This window comes from Cuculus canorus, chromosome 1, assembly GCF_017976375.1.
Source record: "Cuculus canorus isolate bCucCan1 chromosome 1, bCucCan1.pri, whole genome shotgun sequence".
Lineage (NCBI taxonomy): Eukaryota > Metazoa > Chordata > Aves > Cuculiformes > Cuculidae > Cuculus > Cuculus canorus.
In genome coordinates, this window is record NC_071401.1 from 201729724 (window position 1) to 201749420 (window position 19697).

At 42.3% G+C, this 19697-nt stretch overlaps 1 protein-coding gene across 3 annotated transcripts in view; it reads left to right on the plus strand.

Moving 5' to 3' along the window:
• The window catches only part of UPF2 (UPF2 regulator of nonsense mediated mRNA decay), a 72480-nt gene extending 54548 nt beyond the window's left edge, over positions 1-17932 (plus strand). The window contains exons 20-22 of one of the 3 annotated variants that reach the window (XR_008448538.1): positions 1145-1265; positions 7440-14213; positions 14925-17930. Coding sequence is in view for 2 of the 3 variants with exons in the window: in XM_054058923.1 (XP_053914898.1) it covers positions 1145-1265; positions 7440-7449 (131 nt within the window). In the remaining variant the exon portion in view is untranslated. Of the gene's footprint in view, positions 1-1144; positions 1270-7439 lie in introns of those variants that run through there. The other 2 variants (XM_054058923.1, XM_054058936.1) reach the window with 2 other exon arrangements.
• Positions 17933-19697: the final 1765 nt, after the last annotated feature.

The window sequence follows — 19697 nt, forward strand, 5'->3', positions numbered from 1 at the left end:
AAAAGCTTCTCCTACATTTTGTAAATGGTAAGAGATTAGAGTCTCTGGTTTTGCCCTGTGTGAGAGCAGTGGGAGTTTGTTTCTAGCAGATGATTGGTATGTGTTTCTAATGAGATTACCAGAGATTAGAGAGCCAGACAGAGCAGACTTTCAAACATAATCTGTTTAGCAGCTTATTCCACTTTTCCCCTTCATTTATTCCATCTGTCTGTTTGCTGAGTAATGCAGATTCTTGCACAGGTGGACTGTCAGAAATACTTTCCATTAGAAGCACTAACATATGGGCAGAGGTTACATGGAGGTTCCTATGGTGTATTTGTAATCATATTGGGTACTTAAAGACCATTAACTGAGCCTGGTAAAGAGCCACTTTTTGTCCTCAAAAAATGAAGTGAAATTTTAGATTTTAAGTTTTACCAAATGCTGAAGTACAATACTTAACCTCCTAACTTTGCCAGAAGCACAGAGACAAAAAGTTAGATGTCCAGTGTAGTGCAGGCTTCTTTCTATACCTGCCTTTTTCTTCCCACTAATCATAAAGGGAAAATCTCCATCCATGAGACAGCTGGCATAATGTAGGTCAGCTGAGTCACGCTCTTCAGGTGCCCATCTTCTCTCTAAAAAGATCCAATTATGGTGAGCTTAGACTTAAATACCTGACTTCTCAGTGCCTAATTTTAGGATAGATTTCTTGCTGAGTCTTTAATTGGCAGTAACGTTGTCCATTTGTTATTATTTCAGAGTAGTTTCATGTTGTGGTTTCTCATACTGCTGTGAAGCTTTGTCCCTGATCATTGATAAAGAAAGTGGTGGCTGATATGTTTAGAAAGGAAGGGTCACAACCCTTTCTTAAGCACCTGTGATGAAAACCATTGCTGGCGGTTCCTTCTGTAAGAACATCTGGAAATGCAAGTTCATATTGCAGAGTAGCTTGGATTTTTCAAATCTGTCTATGCAATTTTAGTAACTTTTTTAAAATTGACCACTGTGGAATAACTTGAGGAGTGTTAACCCTAAAGTATAGCAAAGCATAAATAAGGTGTGGTTTGGTTTTACTACATGGCAGTAAAATGTGTTTGTGTAAATTCCCTTTTTAAAAGATGCAGAGGATATGTATTTAAGTTTCTTCTCTATGAAATTACAGAAATGTTGCAGTCTCTGGCACAGCGTCCAGCTCCAGCAAATACTAATCGTGAACGACGGCCTCGTTACCAGCATCCGAAGGGAGCACCTAATGCAGATCTAATCTTTAAAACTGGTGGGAGGTAGGACAATATTCCTTTAAATGTGCTAATTCTCCTTCTAGCCAAGTAATTCCCTTCATAATTGAAAGAGATAGTGATCTCTGTAGTGCAAGTGTGTGACTTTGTAGTTTCCATCCTAAAGCATTCTGTTAAAATACTGAGCAATGTTTTGTTGCCTCTAACACCATGTCTGTAAATCTATCCCTGACAGAGGTTTGGAAGCCAGAGGATTATTTTACAGTTGTGACATGGCTGGTAGACTTTGAGCCTCTCTTTATAGGGGAAAAGATTAAAATCTTCTTTCTCAGTGAGACGGGGAAGAGGATATTTTTTAGTATCTAGAGGAATTCCCACTGTGCTTTTTCAGTTCAGTGAATTTGAGAGCTATATCTCTGTATTGAAGCCATGAGTAGAAAGTAAATATAGTAAAGATGGGGAGGGCAAAGGAGAACTTTTGATTTATCAGGTGCAAGAGCATACCAAGACCAGTATTAACATGAAAAGAGTCAGCCAGGTTGCCTAATACTCATTCCTCAGCTTTAATATATATTAGCGTGACTTTTCTCACTCGAAGTAAGCTTGTGATTAAAACAGTAAATTAACCCTGCAGCACAAATTTGAATAGACAGAGTTTCAGGTGAAACACAGACTGCTTTCATGTTTCTTTTCTCTTTGCAAGTTAATTTGGAGGTAGATGGATGGGAAGCAGCAAGTGGAATGGGAGAGTTTGCCTACTAATGGTCTTGGTAAACTACAGATAATGTAATGCACTAATGCTATGTTACAGCAATACTGCCAGATTCATTCTGGTGTGTTTTTGTAGGCATTTTATAAATTCCTGACGATCTCTTGCTCCACTGAGGCCCTATACAGATGCTACTTGTTAAAAAAAAAACAAACAAAAAAAACCCCACTCTTTTTGAAAACAGACTGCAACTTAAAATAAATATTTCATTAATTAACCAGATGTAAGCCAATTAAAGTGAGCAATGCTGTCCATTTAGCTTTTTCATGTTACTGTGGCCTAATGCTGTCACGGAAATGCAAACTTTTCAGTTACACAGAGTTCCTATAATACTTGCAGGTGTTTTATAAATAACTGCGTGGTCTTCTCTTTCTGGTACATCTTTCCCAAATGCCTTGCAACCTGTACAAGTGGCACACTGCAGTTATTTTTTAAATACAGCAGCCAAATCAGTAGATGTGATACTTGCAGAGGTTTTTTTAAAAGCTTTTTATTTTTAAGTGTTTTAGGGAGTGTATCATTTAGGACTTGACTGTAAAATAGGTCAGACATTGTCCAGCAAACAGTTTTAGTGGTGTATGCTTGCTCAGAGAGCTATGACCTGCGCTTGCAGTTCTGCTGTGGTTTTGTATTATGTAATTTACTCTTTGTTCCTTTTAATCTCTAAGCTCCTTAGTACAGGGACCAGGAAGTTTGCTTTAGCAGACGTGTTTTATTTGTTGCATAGTGCAGTGCTCGGGCTTGCAGTTGTGCATCAGTTGAGCCGTCTTAGCCTATAGTAAGGGAATGTCGCTTTTAGCCCCCAAGGAAAGATATTAAGCTGAGATTTATTTATTGGAGACTGGGTCCACTGATGGTTTACCACTCCCAGTATAGATTGTCACTTATGTTTTCAGAGCTTCTGATTTTTAGGATGTATTGAAGATTGTCTTCTGACTTTGGAGGGTGAATTGCAATCTCTCTGCCCAGGCTACCCTCATGTTTTAGTTAAGTTACCCCATGACCTCTGAGGACACCAGAGTATCTTCCTCTGTGCTGTGAGCAAATAGGAACTGAGCTATTAATTTTAGTATCTCTTTGGAGACATTTTCACTTTACTGCATGATAGAACTGATTTGTGTGATTACAGACGTTATCACTTACATAATGAACGAACTGTGCTGGGTTGTTTCTTCTTTGTATATGAAGACGGCTGATGTGTTCTTGCAATAGTGGCTGTACAGCATGTCTTTTGTTAACAAATGAGGGAAATCTTTTGTGGTATTTACTTTATTGATTATCTAATAATGTCCTTTTTCTGTAGTGAATTAAGTGCAGTGAGATTCACAGGCTTTGTCAGATTTTTTTTAAATTTAGTATATGCAAAAAGCTGGATCAAAAATTGTAGTTTATTACTCTTTGTTTGTAATCATGTGCTTGTGTAGCCTCAGGTTTTAAGACCTGCTAATCCTGCAAGGGGAAGAATCTTTTGGGAAGTCGTACATTTAAAGCTGACCAGCCTTAAACAAAATGTGCTGTGACTCCATTAAAAGTAGGGTTTCTTGATCTGCTTCAGCAGAATTGGAAAGGCAACAATTTTCACTCTTGCCTCCAGTTCTGTAGCATTTGTATATTAAAAGAGGACTTTGGCTACCAAGCTGTTAAGCTGATACCTTCAAGATACACATAATTTACAAAAGTAATTTTGTTTTGGTGATGGGACTATCATGAAAATGTTTTTACGGTTCTGGAGAATAGCCTCTCACTGCAAAAAGTTTTTCCTTTGTTTAAAGTAGATTGATATCCTTTACATGGCTTGCTTACAAAGTGGTATATAAATAACCACATTGTATGACAAGTATCTAAAACCATTGATGGCTAAGAAAAAGAAATTGTAGTGGGAAATCTCACTATAGAGAAGTGAACCTTACTAGGGAGTTTAACTTGTTAACCTTCTCCTTATTAAAAGCCGTAGCCTCAAAGCTCACTGCTTTTTCGGAAGTCTAGAAAAGAAAGGGGACCTGTCTGTGTCAAAGGCCCATTGGGATGCAGATGTAAGCTGACAAACTAAGTGATATTCAAGTGAACTGGTGATTTCAGGTCTCATATTTGCGTCTGACTTATTTCTCTTTAACCCATTTAATAAAGAAAAATAAAGCATAAAGGTAGTAACAGGATGCCAGGGTTTTATTAGCTAAATATTCTCATAATAAAGAGTATTTCATTAATGTTGAAAAATGAGAGTGTAGATAATAAGGAAAAATGCAAATTTAACACTATTTCCTGTTTCAGCTACTGGACAAACACACTTCACCCACTGTCATTGATGTATTTATTAGATTTTGTGAATTCAAAGCTTCCTATTGACATGTACCAGGAGTCTTTGACAGCCCAAATGCAGTTTCTCTGTTAGCTGATTGTCATAGACTGTCATTGTCTCAAACTAAATCTTTTGGGTGCCGGAGTGGCACTGCCTTGAACTGACACATCTGTCCCTCGGTACAGCACGCTGCTCTTGAGACCAGTAGTTGTAATTTTCAATCATCTCTTGTATTCTATTTAAATAAGGTTGAGAAAGAAAGATCCTAGTGTTTTTGTCTTGGCAACATGGTGCTTGTTGGGCTCTGCAAATGTAGGTGTGAGCCTCAGTCATAATGCAGAGAGACCTGATCCCTCACAGGAGGGAAAGGAGGGCAAAAGTATTAACATACTTATTTATAAAGATTAAAGATGAACTTGTTTCATTATTAATAATGATGATTATGATAATAATAAACCAAACAATCCACTCTGCAGCTTTCTGGTCCTCTGGAAGCTTAGTGCTAATCCCCAAAACACTTTCCCAATAATAGCCCACTTTGCATTCTATGTCTTTGATTTGATTTTGTCAGAGTATTTTATTTTGGATGAACAGACGAGAATATAAATTAACTTGAACAACTTAAGATTCCCTTCTTAGGTGAGTCTGGCTTTTGTGCATTGTGTGTATCTGTGATGTTTATAGTGTAGAAGGTGATAATTCAGATTTGTTAGGAAATTACATTAATACCTCAGTGTTTTATTAATCCAGAAGCATACACTCTGAAATACAATTGTTCCAGAGAATATATTCTTGCACACCTAAATTGATAACAGCTATTTAAAATCCAGTGGTAGATTTTTTTCAATGCCAAATAACTGGTTAACATTCTACAGAATGTGATTTCCAGTTTTGCTGTCAAGAACTTGGTCATATCAGCAGTAGCAATGGGTTCAGAATGAGTCCAAACATCTTTCCATTTACTGAAATTTCTCTCCAGACCATATTAAGGTACAGTGTGTCTGTATTCTCTGTTACTGCTTTATTACTGTATGGTCATGTCACCTCATCATCTGATAGATGAATGTACTTGCATGTTTCCCTGTGGAAGACTAGTGATTTGTCCGGTTCTATAGATCTGTGAGACTCTACTATGGTAAAATGTTTCTGGGCATTTTCACAAGTTCTGGTTTTCTACTCCAGCCATGATTAGATAACAGTAGCTGTGTTTCTCTATCACGTGGACTATGTAGGCAGCATTAATAGTGAGGCAGTGGTGCTGAGAAGCTGACTGTATATTGTATATCTATATAAATGTATATTTAATAAAAATTAACATCTGTGGTGGTAGCAGGTAAGGGAGGTGGGGGGAGTGCACTGCAAAAAGTGATTCATTTTACACATGAAGTTCAAGGAATCTTTCATGACAGCTGTGTACCAAGTTTGACCTTGTCAAAAAACAGGTTTGGATCAAGTTTACTCATTTGGAGGGAAATGTCGTGTTACATGTCATGTTTGCTCACGGACATGGTTTAGCAGGTGGCATCTTACCATACCAAATATCTTAAAGTTCTGTTCTTTGACCACCAGATAGCCAGTGTTCTTGATATTGTGTGTTCCGCAAAGAATTGGAACATTATATTAGATAACAGTAAAAGATGGTTAAAACCCAGTAGTAGAAGCAATACTGCTGTAAATTCTAGTGATGCATCAGCTCAGTTCTTCCTGTCAAAAATATAGACTCATGGAATGATTTGGGTTGTAAGAGACCTCAAAGATCATCCAGTTCGATGCCATGAGCAGAGACGCTTCCCACCAGACCAGGCTGCTCAGGGCCCCATCCAACCTGTCCTTGAACAATTCTAGGCAGAGGGTTTCCACAACTTCTCTGGGCAACCTATTCCAGTGCCTCACCACCCTCATCATGAAGAATTTCTTCCTAATGTCTAATCTAAATCTTCCCCTTTCAGTTTAGAGCCATTCCGTCTAATCTTATCACTACATGGCCTTGTAAAAAGTCCTTCCCCAGCTTTCTTGTAGGTACTGGAGGGTCGCTATAAGGTCTCCTCGGAGGCTTCTCTTCTCCAGGCTGATCAACTATATACAGTGTATTTAAATAAAATACACAAATACTGGATAACAGAATCACAGTGTCCTTTACGTTGGAAGAGACCTTCGAGTCCAATGACGAAACAAAGCAATACATAGGGTTATGAAATTACTGTGAAACCTTTATCTTTAAAAGAACTCTTTATCTTTAAAAGAACAGAGCAGAAGTTGCTCTGTTCAAATGGACACAAGCATTTTTCTTCCAAGATTTTTCAGTAAAATCTAGATTTTTATTAACTAACTGTTCAACAGATGCTTGAGATTTACTACTGCAAAGAATGTGAACTATTTTGTTTACATGGTAAAAGACTTGGTTGTGTAGACCTGAATCTTTCTTGAAATTGTAAAATGTCTACTTTTTCCCTTTACTTTGCCCTACTAAGTTTTAATTTGCAGTCTAGAAATCAACGAAAAACCAGCCCAGATGCCATAATTGACATTTGTGCTGAAGTCAGTGATACTGTATGGATTTGGTCTTGTTGAGTCACATGCCTGCAAATGGGTGTAATTTTTCAATGCACAGTTTTGTTCTTAAGAGAATTAAATGTGACTTTTTCTGGGTAAGGACGTTTTTCATTAACAAGGTACGATTGGAGATTTTAATACAACTGTTGACTCTCTAAATGTTTTAAACAATTATTTGACTCTAGAAAGCCCTCTTAACATTTCTGCAGTGCTTCTAAACATTAAGAAACCACACAAAAAGAGGAAAAATTTTTTAAAAAAAGCTTGTATTTCAACAAATTTACAAGTCAGCTGTGCACTTGAATAGTTTAGCATCACATCTGGGAGGGTAAGACAACTAAATCTGAATGATTGTAGCTTCATCTGCTGAGATTTTATAGGGGACTTTTTCCTTGAACTACATTATTGATGTTCTTTTGTCTGATGTTTTGAAAAAATTGTGCAGATAATAGAAATATATAACTTTAATATTACTTTTTAATATGTCAGAGAATATCAAAATCACTGGCAGTTGATTTCAGTGATTTCAGTGGTTTCTAACCTGCATAGTATCTGGTATCTCATATTGAACTCTTTCTTTTCTCCTTTCTTTTCTTAGGAGACGTTGATCCAGCATCAAGTGTCATTTCATTAGGTCCTGTATCTCTGATGTTGTGGATAGTGGAGTCCTCCAGCGATTAAAAGAGAGCAGCGGACACATCTCAGCATGTCAGTCTAGAGCGTTCAGAATCGAAACCTGGGACAGGCTGGGGCCGTGGGGCAGAAACAACAGCCTCCCCTCTTCCCCCCCAACCCCACGCAGAACAAGTGGAAGCTTCCAGTCACGGCCTACCAAAAAAAAAAAAGCTTTTTGTTATAGGAACCGCGTTGAGGGTTAATTTTCTCACAAGAGCAGAAGTAAATGAATGAGATGGTTAACTTGACCACTGAGCAGCTTGGTGAAAACAAAGATTGACCTGAAATCCAGATGGATTACACTGGAGAATGGAAAAGGTCTTTGACAGCTCAGTATGTGGGAGAACAAAGTTCTAAACTTGGCACAAGTTACGTTCTCTCCAAATCGAGCACTTTGTGTTGGAAGGATATTCTTTGGGGGCTGCAAAGCTACAGTAGAAACATGTAGAGCAAATGGTGAAATTTAAAGGAAACCCTGGCAAGTAGGATAACTTCTTATCAAACACTCCTCGGCGAGAACATTTTTGGTTAAGGAATGACCTGTTTCTTCCAGATGAGCAAGAAGGAGAGGGTGGGTTGTGGGGAGGGGTGAAAAAATGCAAGAGCCAAGGAGGTAGAATGTCTGTTAGGGGTTAAAATAGAATGTGAAGTTGATTAACACAGGGTGTTGACTTGTACTGCTTGGAACAGCCTGACACCAGCCTATGGACAGGGATATAGTTGAACCCATTGTATCTATCATTGAAAACCAAAATGTGCCAGTCAGCATAACAGGAGGATGTCAAGGAGTGGATCCAAATCTTTTGTTGATCTTCATGGGTTGATAAGCCTCTGTGTCTATTGAAACAAAAAAAAAAGCTTAAAAAAAAAAAAAAGAGTTAAGTCTGGAAATAAGTAGAATTTTTATTTTTTTCTAAGTAGAAATGAGGTTTCTTGGTCTGACAATCTGTTATTTATTAGCATAGTTTTTTGTTTGCTTTCAGGTAGAGGCAGTTAATTGGGTTAAGGAGCTCATCTGTATGTTACTACTAATTCTTTTTTCTAGCTCTTTTAAAATCGTTTTTACCACTGGTTTTGGTTTCTGCATGTAGGGGAGAGAGAGACTTGTAAGATTGTAACATTTCATACAGAAATGCCCCCCGATCTTCACCAGCTTCAGAAATCTGACCTTTGCCAATGCTGCAATAAAGTGTTGTAATTTAGAATCTGTCTTTCCGTTTACATTGACTTCGCTGTTTCTGAAGTGTCTTGAAGAGTTTGTGGTGTCACACAGGTCTCAGGCAGTGCTTCATACAAGTGACACAAAACCAGGTGGCGTTTCACTGAAGCAGGAAAGATTCCTGCCCCAGGAAGCATACTTGAAGCACCCTTAGTAAACGCAAGATTTTCTTGCTGTTTAGCAAGGTGATGTGAAATTTCACATAACATAAGTTATTGTGTGCAGACAGTGCCTCTGGAAGAAGCGGCTCAAACCTCCCCTCGCTTGTGGCAGCTCCCTCTTTCTCCTTGGTGTTGTGCAGCATCGTGGTGAACCGAGCTAGAAAACTAGCCTGAGTTAAGTTAAGCAATGATGCTTTGGCAAGAAGATTTCAAAGTTTTACAATATACCTACTTAATCATGCTTTTTAATCACAGAGTTGAGCATGGAAAAACTGCCAGCGCAGCTCTAGGTCTGCCCCTTTGCTTGTTGTGCTTTAAGGGCAGCTGGGGAATCCTTAGAGCATGCTTTCCCCAAGGACCATCCTCTTCAGGTGGTGGTGGACAACTTCTAGTTCGCAGAGCATGGCTGGAGGTTTTTATAACATCACATGTAGAAGCGTTTCTCTAGGTTTCTGCCAGACTGAGATCTCATTTTGTAAGAAGGCAAGAACCCTGGCTGCGTGTCGTTACTCAAACCTGCCTCTTCTCAAGCGTCTCTGCTCATACTTCATGCTGTGGGTATGGGATGCGCGTGTCCTGCAAGGAGTTCCACCGTGTAGGAAGACCAGGTCTTTGTTTCAAGTTTTGTGTTTAAACTGCCTGTGCATTTCTTTTTCTATCATTTCTTTTCTGCATATAATTAGAGGATGCATTAATCACATTTGTAACTCTGAGCTCTTCCAGCAATGTCTTTCACAGCAGTGTGACCGTATCCATTGGTCAAATCTAATTTCCACTTCCACGATGAAAAATGCCTACCAATTCCTAATAGCAAATTAAGCATCTAATTGTGGTTCCAATGAAAGTCAACTTCCTTTTCTCGACCTGCTGCTTAGTTTCAAAGGCTTTTAATTTATCCAAATTGAATAACTGCATAGAGATAAAATGTGAATCTGCATTAGCTTTATTTTGTATCTGCCAGTCTAATGCCTTGGATGGAATTGGGATCAGTAGAAATATTTTTACTAAGTTATTTGCTGAAGGGGTCAACTTGAGTTTACCTTTACATCAAGCGGAAATCAAAACACAATTCAGTGAAACCTTTTGAAGTGTGGTGTTGAAATAAACTCTCGTGTTCTGCTGAAAAAAAACCCCACATCAAAAATTGCAAGCGTGAAACAATCAGGGTTGAACAGAAACGGCAAAATAGCAAGTCCTATTTACTGTTTGCTTTTCTGTTTGCCAGCCTCACAAGCCAGAAGTGGGCGTAGATGCTGCCCTGCTGCTTGCAGAGCCATTCTGTCACCTAATCCCTGTACAACTTGTAAGGAATGTGTGGCTTCCTTTCACTTTATGCCATTAGAATGGTTTGGCTTCACCTAGGGAATATTTAATTAAAATGGTCAGCTGAGAGGCTTGGTTTTGATACAGTAACAGAGGAATAACTTGTATTTTGATCAGTGCTTGTCTTGCCTGAGAATATTGTGGCTTTATCCAGATGACAGGTTATTTTAATTAATGAAATTATGTGTAATATTATTGAACGATTTGGGTCAGAATGGAGCTTTTAAAGATCATCCAGTTCCAACCCCCCTGCCATGGGTAAATACACCTCCCACTGGATCAGGTTGCTCAAAGTCTCATCCAGCCTGGCCTTGAACACCTTCAGGCATGGGGTGTCCATGCCTTCTCTGGGCAACCTGTGCCAGTGCCTCACCACCCTCACAGAAAAAATTTCTTCCTAATATCTAATCTATATTTCCCCTCTTTCAACTTGAAACTGTTGTCCCTTCTTCTATCCCTGCACTCCCTGGTAAAAAGCCCCTCCCCAGCGTTCCTGTAGCCCCCTTCAAGTATTGGAAGGCTGCTATAAGGTGTCCCTCGAGCCTTCTCTTCTCCAGGCTGAACAACCCCAACTATCTCAGTGCTTCTTTGCAGGAGAGGTGCTTCAGCCTTCTGATAATTTTTGTGGCCCTCCTCTGGGCTTGCTCGAGCAGATCCATGTCCTTCCTGTGCTGAGGACTCCAGAACTGAATGAAGTTCTCCGAGTGGGTTCTCACGAGAGTGGGTACCTCCCTTGCCCTGCTGAACACATTTCTTTTGATGCAGCCCAGGATACATTTGGGTTTTTGGGTTGCAAGTACACATTGTTCTTCTTTCCCTACATTACAGTAGCCTGCAGGTGCGACAGGTCACTGGGGAAATCAGGCCAAATTCAAGCTTGGCATCATTGGATGGGAGCCAGGATCTTCCCTCAGGAGTAGTTCTCAAGGGATGATAGTCAAAAGCACTCTTGTGAAGACTTTCTAAAGCGGCATTCTGACCATGCACAGAAGTGGTTAAATCTATAAAAATGTGCGTAGATGAAGGGGAAATTGCATCACACCCCTGATTGCGTAAAAGATTTCTCTGTTATCTTATCTTTCTCTGGAAAGAATTTGGACTGAAGTCAGGTCCAAGCATTTGAAGTTGCGTCTTCACTGAGGTGGGGCTCGTTGAGCTGGCTTGCTGACAGCTGGAAAAAGTACTCTATGATTGTAGTCAATGGGATTTTTTTGCCTCAGTTTTCAATAATCTCTCTTCACACATCCCTCAAACCCTCAGACCTCCAGGCAGGGACTGAGGGAATGGAGTCCCTCCCAGTATCGGAGACCAAGTTTGTGACCCCATGAGGAACCTGATGTTAAGTCCATGAGACCTGATGACATGCACCCTTGGGCACCAGAGGGCTGGAGCACCTCTCCTGTGAAGAAGTCCTGAGGGAGTTGGGGTTGTTCAGCCTGGAGAAGAGAAGGTCCAGGGAGACATTATTGCAGCCTTCCAGTGCTTAAAGGAGGCCTAAAGAAAGGTTCTGCACGAGGGCCCATAGCAACAGGACAATGTTTTTAAACAGAAAAAGGGTTGGTTTAGATTGGAAGATAATTGTTTATGGTGAGGGTGGTGAGGCACTGGCGCAGGTTGCCCAGAGAAGCTGTGGAAACCCTATCCCTGGCCAGGATAGATGAGGCTTTGAGCACCTTGATCCAGTGGAAGGTGACCCTGCCCACGGCAGGGGGGTTGGGTCAGATGAGCTTTAACAGTTCCTCTGACTCAACTCTTTCTGGGATTCCATGATTTGTGATGCATCACTTGAAAGCCTGTGTGAGCTGAGGTGCTACCTTAGTCCTTGCTCTGAGATGGAGCCAAGTCCGCTGGGAAGCTCCAAAGCTGGGAAGTTCCAGGATCATTTAGGAATGTCAGTCCTCTCAGGCAAGACCTTCAATTCCAGCTGGTGGTATCGGCCCTCTCTTTCTACCCTGCAGTGCTGTAATGTGATAGAACTAAAAATAGAAAGGCTATGATGTCTTTATTTTCATGAATTACTGAGTTCTCAGACTTCCTATAACTTTAACTTTCCACGCCTTCGGAGAAAGAGGTCCCTCGTGCTATTTCTGTTACAGAGAGTAAAATATATACAAACGCATCAGTGCACTTATCCCACAGTACGCATGCATAATGTAACGTTCTTTACGTTATGGCTTAGAAAGCCACTTCTGTATTGTGGAGACTGCCTGATTTGCTCAAGTTTTCAGGTTTTTTTTCAGTGAAGCAGTAATTGTGTACTTGGCAGGACAACACAGTACGAACTGCAAGGAGACACCAAGTTCGTCTCCGACAGTTTGCTGATGCAGCCTTCTCTTTACATTGACTTAAGTCAATGCGATGCTGTTGAAAAGTGCTGATTTGGGGAAGTAGCTCAGGAGAGGCTTTGCAGGCTGGCAGCACAGCTTTACCCAGCGGATCAGCATCGGCACTGACTCAGAATGGCTGTGGCCAAAGGCAAGAGATTAATAGTCCGTGCATGTTCGCCCTGAAAGACCTCTGACTGCCGGGAGAGGCACTGCACTGCCCAGCATGGTCGCTGAGCCGCTGTCAGCTACGCGCTTGGCTTTGAAACAGTCTCCATGCTTTGCTCTTGGGAGCTATAAAGGCAAGTAGATAAATGAAAAAGCAAGTAAACAAAGTCACTAATTACTGTTGTCCACCAAAAGTGCTGCTGTAGTGTAGTGCACATATCCCAGACAGATGACTGAATATTTCCAAAATAAATACAATAATAATGCGAGCCTGCTGTTGCCCTGTGATAAATATATTAAGCTTTTTTTCCTTTTCTTTTGAGCTTCATCACTAATTTTTTCCACACCGAGGTTTTCCCTCAGCCACGCGCCATTCTGCCCTGCTGAAGATGCTCATCCAAGATGACACTTCACTGTCTCTTCTCAGAACTCAGCTATAAATAGGGTTTTTTTCCAGCCACTCCTAGGGACATCCCAGTGTGCTGGAAGGAGGAAACTATTTGGGCAAGAATCAAAGAAGTGAGTAAATGTCAAAAGATTTACTTGTATTGTTTGAGTTATAAACTTTGCTTTTAAGTTGTTATCGTCAGAGTATGATTGTGCGATTAAAACACTTGGTGTTTATGATCATTCTTAGAAGAACAATGAGTGATCTGTTAAAAAGACTCCTCCTTTCCTTCCTCCATCACCTGGATCCAGGCTGTCAGACGAATAAGTTGAGTTTTAAGTTGGAAAAGGAGAAAGAAATTCAGATATTGCTGATGTTTATTCCCATGTTGTGCGTGAGATAAAGGGGAGCAACCTCTGCTGGGAACGAGTCATGGTTGACAGCCCAAGAGCTTGAAAACTTTGTTGTATTTGCCCTCTTTTTGTTTTTTCTGTTCAATTTTTTGGCAGTATCTCAGGGTTGCTGTGGTAAGGCCACCCCTGCCGCCCTCTCAATACGTGTTTCACAACTCTAATGTTTGCAAGTGGGAGCTGGGAAGCAATCTTGAATACTGGTGATGCTCTTCTCCGCTAAAGGCACCGTGCAGCTCGAGCTGGTGGCGTGATGAGAAAGCTGATAAATGCCTGTTTTAGGCTGTGTGATTGTGGTAGGTACCTACCTGCATGCTCTGCACTATCTATTTGGTGTAAGTAATTGACGTTTCAGGGGAAAATGCTAGTTTTGAGTTTATTTACATGGTGTGAAGCCTTGGGACTACATTTTTATCCCCAGGAAATACCACCAGTAGCCTGCTCTTGAGCAATTAGCCAATATTTTAAGGCTGGCTGCGTCACTTGGCTTCATTTGCAGAAGTTACTTGTCAATTCTCCTCTTGCCACTGGTGACGCGGTGATGATTTTGTCCCAGGCCCTTCTGCAGGGCGTTACCTTTGTGTCTGAGAAACTGAATGGCTAAACCTGCAAGTGCTGCCTGGCCCCCGGCAAACTCCATCTCACCCGATGACGCTCGGCCATCCCCACTCCTCTGTTGGTGTCAGCATCCAACAGTGATACAGGTGAGGAGCCTCTTTGCAGAGCAAACAAGAGCTGCTTGTAGGAGTTTGTATCTCCCTCATTTATCTCAGACTGAAAATTCCCTTCCCAGAATCAGGGATTTGAGCTCTATGTGCCTGAGGAGAACCCCCTTTTAACCGCTCATCCTCAAAACAAGAATTTGAACTGGAAGAAGACCTTAAAATGCAGGAAGCTCCATTGAAGCACCACCAAAGGTGGTGTGACCAATTAGGGAGCGATGCTGTAAGGAGGGATGTGTTGTGTCGAGCCAGTTCCACTAAAAGAAAAGCACTCTGGTAGCCATAAAGCCTCATTCAGGTGCAAAACTGTTCAGGAGCAAAACTGTTCAGGTGCTACTTCTTGCTTCTGAGCAGGGAAATTGGGTGTCTCTGGCTGCAGTCAGCTTGCTGCGGGAGAAGAAATGCTGAAAAGAGTGTGAAAGAGAGACGTAATTTTTATTGCATGAGCCAAGCCTGTCAGCTCTGCCTCCCCTGCAGACAAGGGAAAGCCCATGCAAATACAGGATTTGGGGATACCCAAAAAGCCTGCTGAGGACTGGAGTTTTCCGCTTGCTGGTCCTACCTCCTAGGGTTTGTAGCTCCAATTAGTTTCTTAAAAGAGTCTTCTCTGGTTAATTTGGATAAATAAAATTAAATTGGAGTTTCCCATTTTGGAGATAGACATTACTTTCTAAGCCTTTGGTTTATTTTTAGGCAGCTCCTGAATGAAAATAGCAATGCCATGAAAAGAGCAGTGACTGACCGACTGCAGCTACCCCTCCTGAGCCAGAGGATGCTCCAAGGGAGCCAGTTTCAGAAGCTCTTCCACACCAGCAGAGCCAGGACATCGCCCACACTGCGTGTGACTGGTGTCGGGGCCACCACTTGTCCTCTCTTCCATTTCTTCAGGGAAAGAGTGACTGGAAGTTCCCTCCAGCTGTCAAGAGAAGCCCTTGTCTGCTCTGCAAGGGAGAGAGCTGTTCCTGGCTGCAGAGCTGCCCTGTATCTCAGTGTCACTGTCCAGCTGAGCTGCTTATCTTGCTGCACCGATATCCAATTTTCAAAATTATATATATTGTACTAAAATGTAAACACACGCATCTCTTTCATATGGCTGTTCAGAGTAAGCTAGAGATGAGATGTTCTCTCCTGGGAAGCAAGACTTGAAAGCATCAATAAGGCTTTGGTAATCCACCTGAAGAGAGGTTGGGTGACTCCATTATATTAATCCATAAGTGGTTAATTTATTGATTGGAGTTGCTGGAAGATGCACCCTGGAGTGATGGAAATGAAGCCCAGGTAGCCAAGTAGTGAGAAGTATCTCAGAGGCAACTTTGACTTGTCTTATATCTGCTCCGAGAAGCTTTTCATGTGGTGGTGGGGCTCTGGTTTCCTTCCTCCTTGGGCTCATGATGGGAAGAGCCCTCTCCTGGGAGGAAGACCCAGTGGTCAGCCTGGTCAGGAAGGATTAGTCCACTTCTCTCCGGGAATTCAGCCGAGCTGTTCTGAGCAGGCAGTAGTTCCTCATCCCTCCTGCCTTTCCTTTCCAATGGAAAGATGGACACAACAGCAGGACTCAGACAAACTCTCCCTTTCTTATTGTGATGACTGAGAGGTGTAATTGTCCATGGCTCGTTATTCAGGTTGGTCCCAAATCCCACACCCTATTAACCAGGGGTTCATTACTAGCTGTGAGTCTTACTTAACAGAAAAATCAAACCAGCGTTTGGGTTCAGAGAACGCATTGCTCTTGCCCGCAGGATGACACAACGCAGGGGAATGTCTCTGCTCTCAGTGTGCTCAGCACAGAGTTTGGGAGTTTATTATAGGATGCAGTAGGAACTGCTGTGCTGGGCACATAGTCCCCATTTCCTGGGCTCGAATATGCTGGAAACCTCCAGTCATAAATAAAAATTAAACTTGATCAGGCAAACTAAATCTATTTAGGAGGCAGGAAATGTTCCACGGTAATGAAGTTTGTGTCATGAAGCCTGAAGACCCTGTTGATCCTCTACCCTTGTGCTGGCTTGTATACTGGAAATAGAAAAGTGCTGACAACTGTTTCCTAATGGAGGTTTAAATATGAATAAATAGCCTCCCTCCTGGTGCCACAGCTTGTACACTCTTTTCCTTCTTGTGTCATTCCACCCTTTGAGCATCAGTACAATGGGTGGCTTATCTTTGTTGATCAGAGTATGAACAACTCATTGCACATGTGAGTCTAAGCTTCCAGGCTGCTGGTTTTTTTTCTCCTGTGCTGGCAAGTACATGTTCCCTGAGCAGTAGGTGTGGTGGTGGGAGAGGAAGGGTGATTCAGGATTACTGCACAAGCCTGGGAACCGGAAGGTCAAGCTCATCTCTCCTCTTTTTTCTTGGTTTACAGTCACTGCCCTCATTTCCCAGCTGGGAAACACAGCTCTTACCCTTCCTTGCAGGGATGGATAAGCAGGCAGAGAACAGATTAAAAAAAAAAAATACATAATTTTCTGATGCTTACAATAACAAAAACTCCAAAAGTAGAGAGGTTCCATTGAAATGGAAGAAGAGGGGTTTCCCATTGAAATTATGGGAGAAAATACATCATGAGCCTTTTATGGTGAATTTGACTGCACAAAACGTCTGAGGAAATGAGTGATTTTGTTGCAGTGGAGGTCTCTGAGGCTGAGTCAGAGAGGGAAGCGATATGCACGGAAAGCCACTGTAGGGGTAAGGGGAGAGTGCTGTGATAGCTGCTGTTCAGCAGGAGTCAGGGGCTCTGAGGGCCGTGCAGCTCCGTGCCAGCTCTCCAGGTTCATGAAGAACGTTCCCACTCTGCCACACAGCTACACTGAGCTCTGTGAGCTTCTGCGTTGCTCCTGGGCTGAAGAAGGAGGTGGGACCTGCTTTAGAGTCCATGTGAGGCTTTGACAGCGAGCGGGGTAGCACTGGGAAGTGGATGTGCATGAGCTGGGAGGTAGTTTTGTGCTTCAACTCACAAATACAAGCATGATGCTCAGTGGTAATCACCAGCCAGCCTTCCTCCCAAGTCTGGCTTGTCTGTGGGTGAAACATCCCTTATCTCTCGCCAGTCCTGTCTCTGTAGCGATTCGGTCAGATGTTTTTCAGTAACTCTGCTGTAATCTTCCCTTTGCCAACTGGGAAACGGAGAGAAACGATGTCTAAGCTCCTCCACTGCAGCAGCACCCGGAGGCTGGTCATGGAAGGTGACCACGCTTTCCTGCGTGATGAAAGGCACAGGGTAGGGACACTCCGTGAGCCAAGCTGCTCCAGGTTACTCACGGCTCCCGCTGGGAGCTAACAAATAAGGAGAATTAATATGAACTTTCACAATAGATAAGTTGAGACAATTGTTTTCTTGCACCTCACGGGGTGTTTCGCTGCTTGAGTGGCTGGTGCAGCATGTGGCAGGGGCTGAGCCAGCAGGAAGGGTTGTTTTGAGAGCAGGGTGGCCAAGATGACCCTGTTGGGGACGTTGTATCGGGTGCAGCAATTACAAGCAAAGGGACTAAAGCGAATAGCTATGATAGACCTCAGGCAGCTGCTCAAGAGTCCTTGGCTGAGTATAGAACAGGGACGTAGGGGATGTTCAGTCTCACAGGCTATAGGAATGGGAGCTGTGCCCTGAGCTGATGGTTAACCAAAGGATTTTATAGATTTATTTTCTTTTGAATTCAAATTTTCAACATACACACTACCTTTTATCAAGTTATCTGGGGAAGAGAACTATGCTTTTTGTTTTAGAAAATGATTGGCAAAAAAAAAAACACCCCACACCCCAAAAAACTTGGGCTTTGTTTGTACCTCAGGTGAGGACACTGTAACGGCAGCATTTCTTCAGGATACAAACACCTCCATCTGGGAGGAAAATAATCATCCCAGGATGGTAACAGGTGCCTCAGCAGCCTGGGGGAACCTCTCAGAATTACTTTGTGATTCCTGGGGCTCTGTGAAACATTCATTAAAGCAGAGACTTATGAACAAAAGAGAAATTGAAGCTGAGCTGCTCCTTCAAGCCTGCCAGGTGGTTGCTCTGCAGTTCCTCACACCTGGTCAGTTTAATCCTAGATTTACTGAAGCCTCTTCTGGTTTTCTTCATTTTGCTGGTTGCAAGTAGCAGCAGGTAATTATGATGCAGTGGAAGAATCTGAAGGCTGAGAAGTAATGACTAATGCTACTAACAAAAATGATCTTTCCTCGCAGAACCCTCGAGGTAAGAACGCATCTGACCAGGGATGTACTGACTTTTCAAGGAAGGCATTTCCTAATTTGGGAGGGGCCACCTCACATGGGAAGAGAGAGCCACATTCTGAGGGGGAAAAATAGACCAAACAAAAACAAAACAGTCAAGAAGGAAAAACACAGGGGAAGGGCTTGGCTCCATCCAGTCTAAGGACCCTCCTTACCTCAGGGAAAAGGATATTTTTAGTTTGGGAGTTGACGCCGTGATGAAGATGACTCTGCCTTTGCCTCTACAGGATGCAATGCAGGGAAGAGCTGAAAACAAGACCCCATGCAGGTGGAGGGTTGCATGCAAGAAGAAATTAATTAACTAACATTCTCTTATCCAAGATAAAAAATATCAGCATCCATCTCTTACACATACACCTGTTTTAAAATCATCTTGCTAAGCGCCATTACTAGAGCCAGTACATGAGTTTATGCTGCTAGAACTTGTTCTGGAGAGGTAACAGGAATAGTTACAAGACAAAGTTATGTAGAAACCAGGTATTTATCTAACACCTCTTGTTCTTCAGCTCATGGCCAAGCAAGGCTAAACGAACAGCTAAGGGCATGGCTGCAGTCATGCAATCCCTTAACACAGGCCCTGATACCCCTCAAACCACCCTCTGCAGGACTGTTGCCCACATGGAATCATAGAGTGGTTTAGGATGGAAGGGACCATGGAGGTCATCTAGTCCAACCCCCCCTGCAGTGAGCAGGGACATCTTCAACCAGATCAGGTTGCTCAACAGAGCTGCAGCCAGGGCTCTTCCAGCACAGATGTAAGCTCATAACCCCTCAAAAGATTAGAAGCAGAGTGATAGATGAAGTCAAGCCAAATTGCTGTCAGATTCTTAGAGCAAAAGAAAGATTAGAGGGTAATGGTTAGAGGTAAATGTGTTTAAGTAAGGTAGATAAACTTTCAAGGTCTTCACTTCACATTCACCCACCCCCCATCTGTCAGTGCTGACCTGTTAGGGAGATCAAAGGACTTGCTTAGGACCTGAGCCATCAAGAACAATTCAGCTGGAGTTGTGGGTGCTGTAGGGGGCAGAGGATACACCTGAAAACTGAACCATCACAGCTCGGCTTTGTAGCTGCCTCGAGAGCAATCCCACACTACCACCTCTGAGCTGCACTACCGGGGCTCCCGCCCTGCCGGGAATAACAACAACCAACCAGTCAGCTAAAGACTCTGTTCTGTAACTTCTACCTTCCCAGGTTCAGTTACAAACTGCCCGAGCTCACTCAGGAGCCCCGCAAATT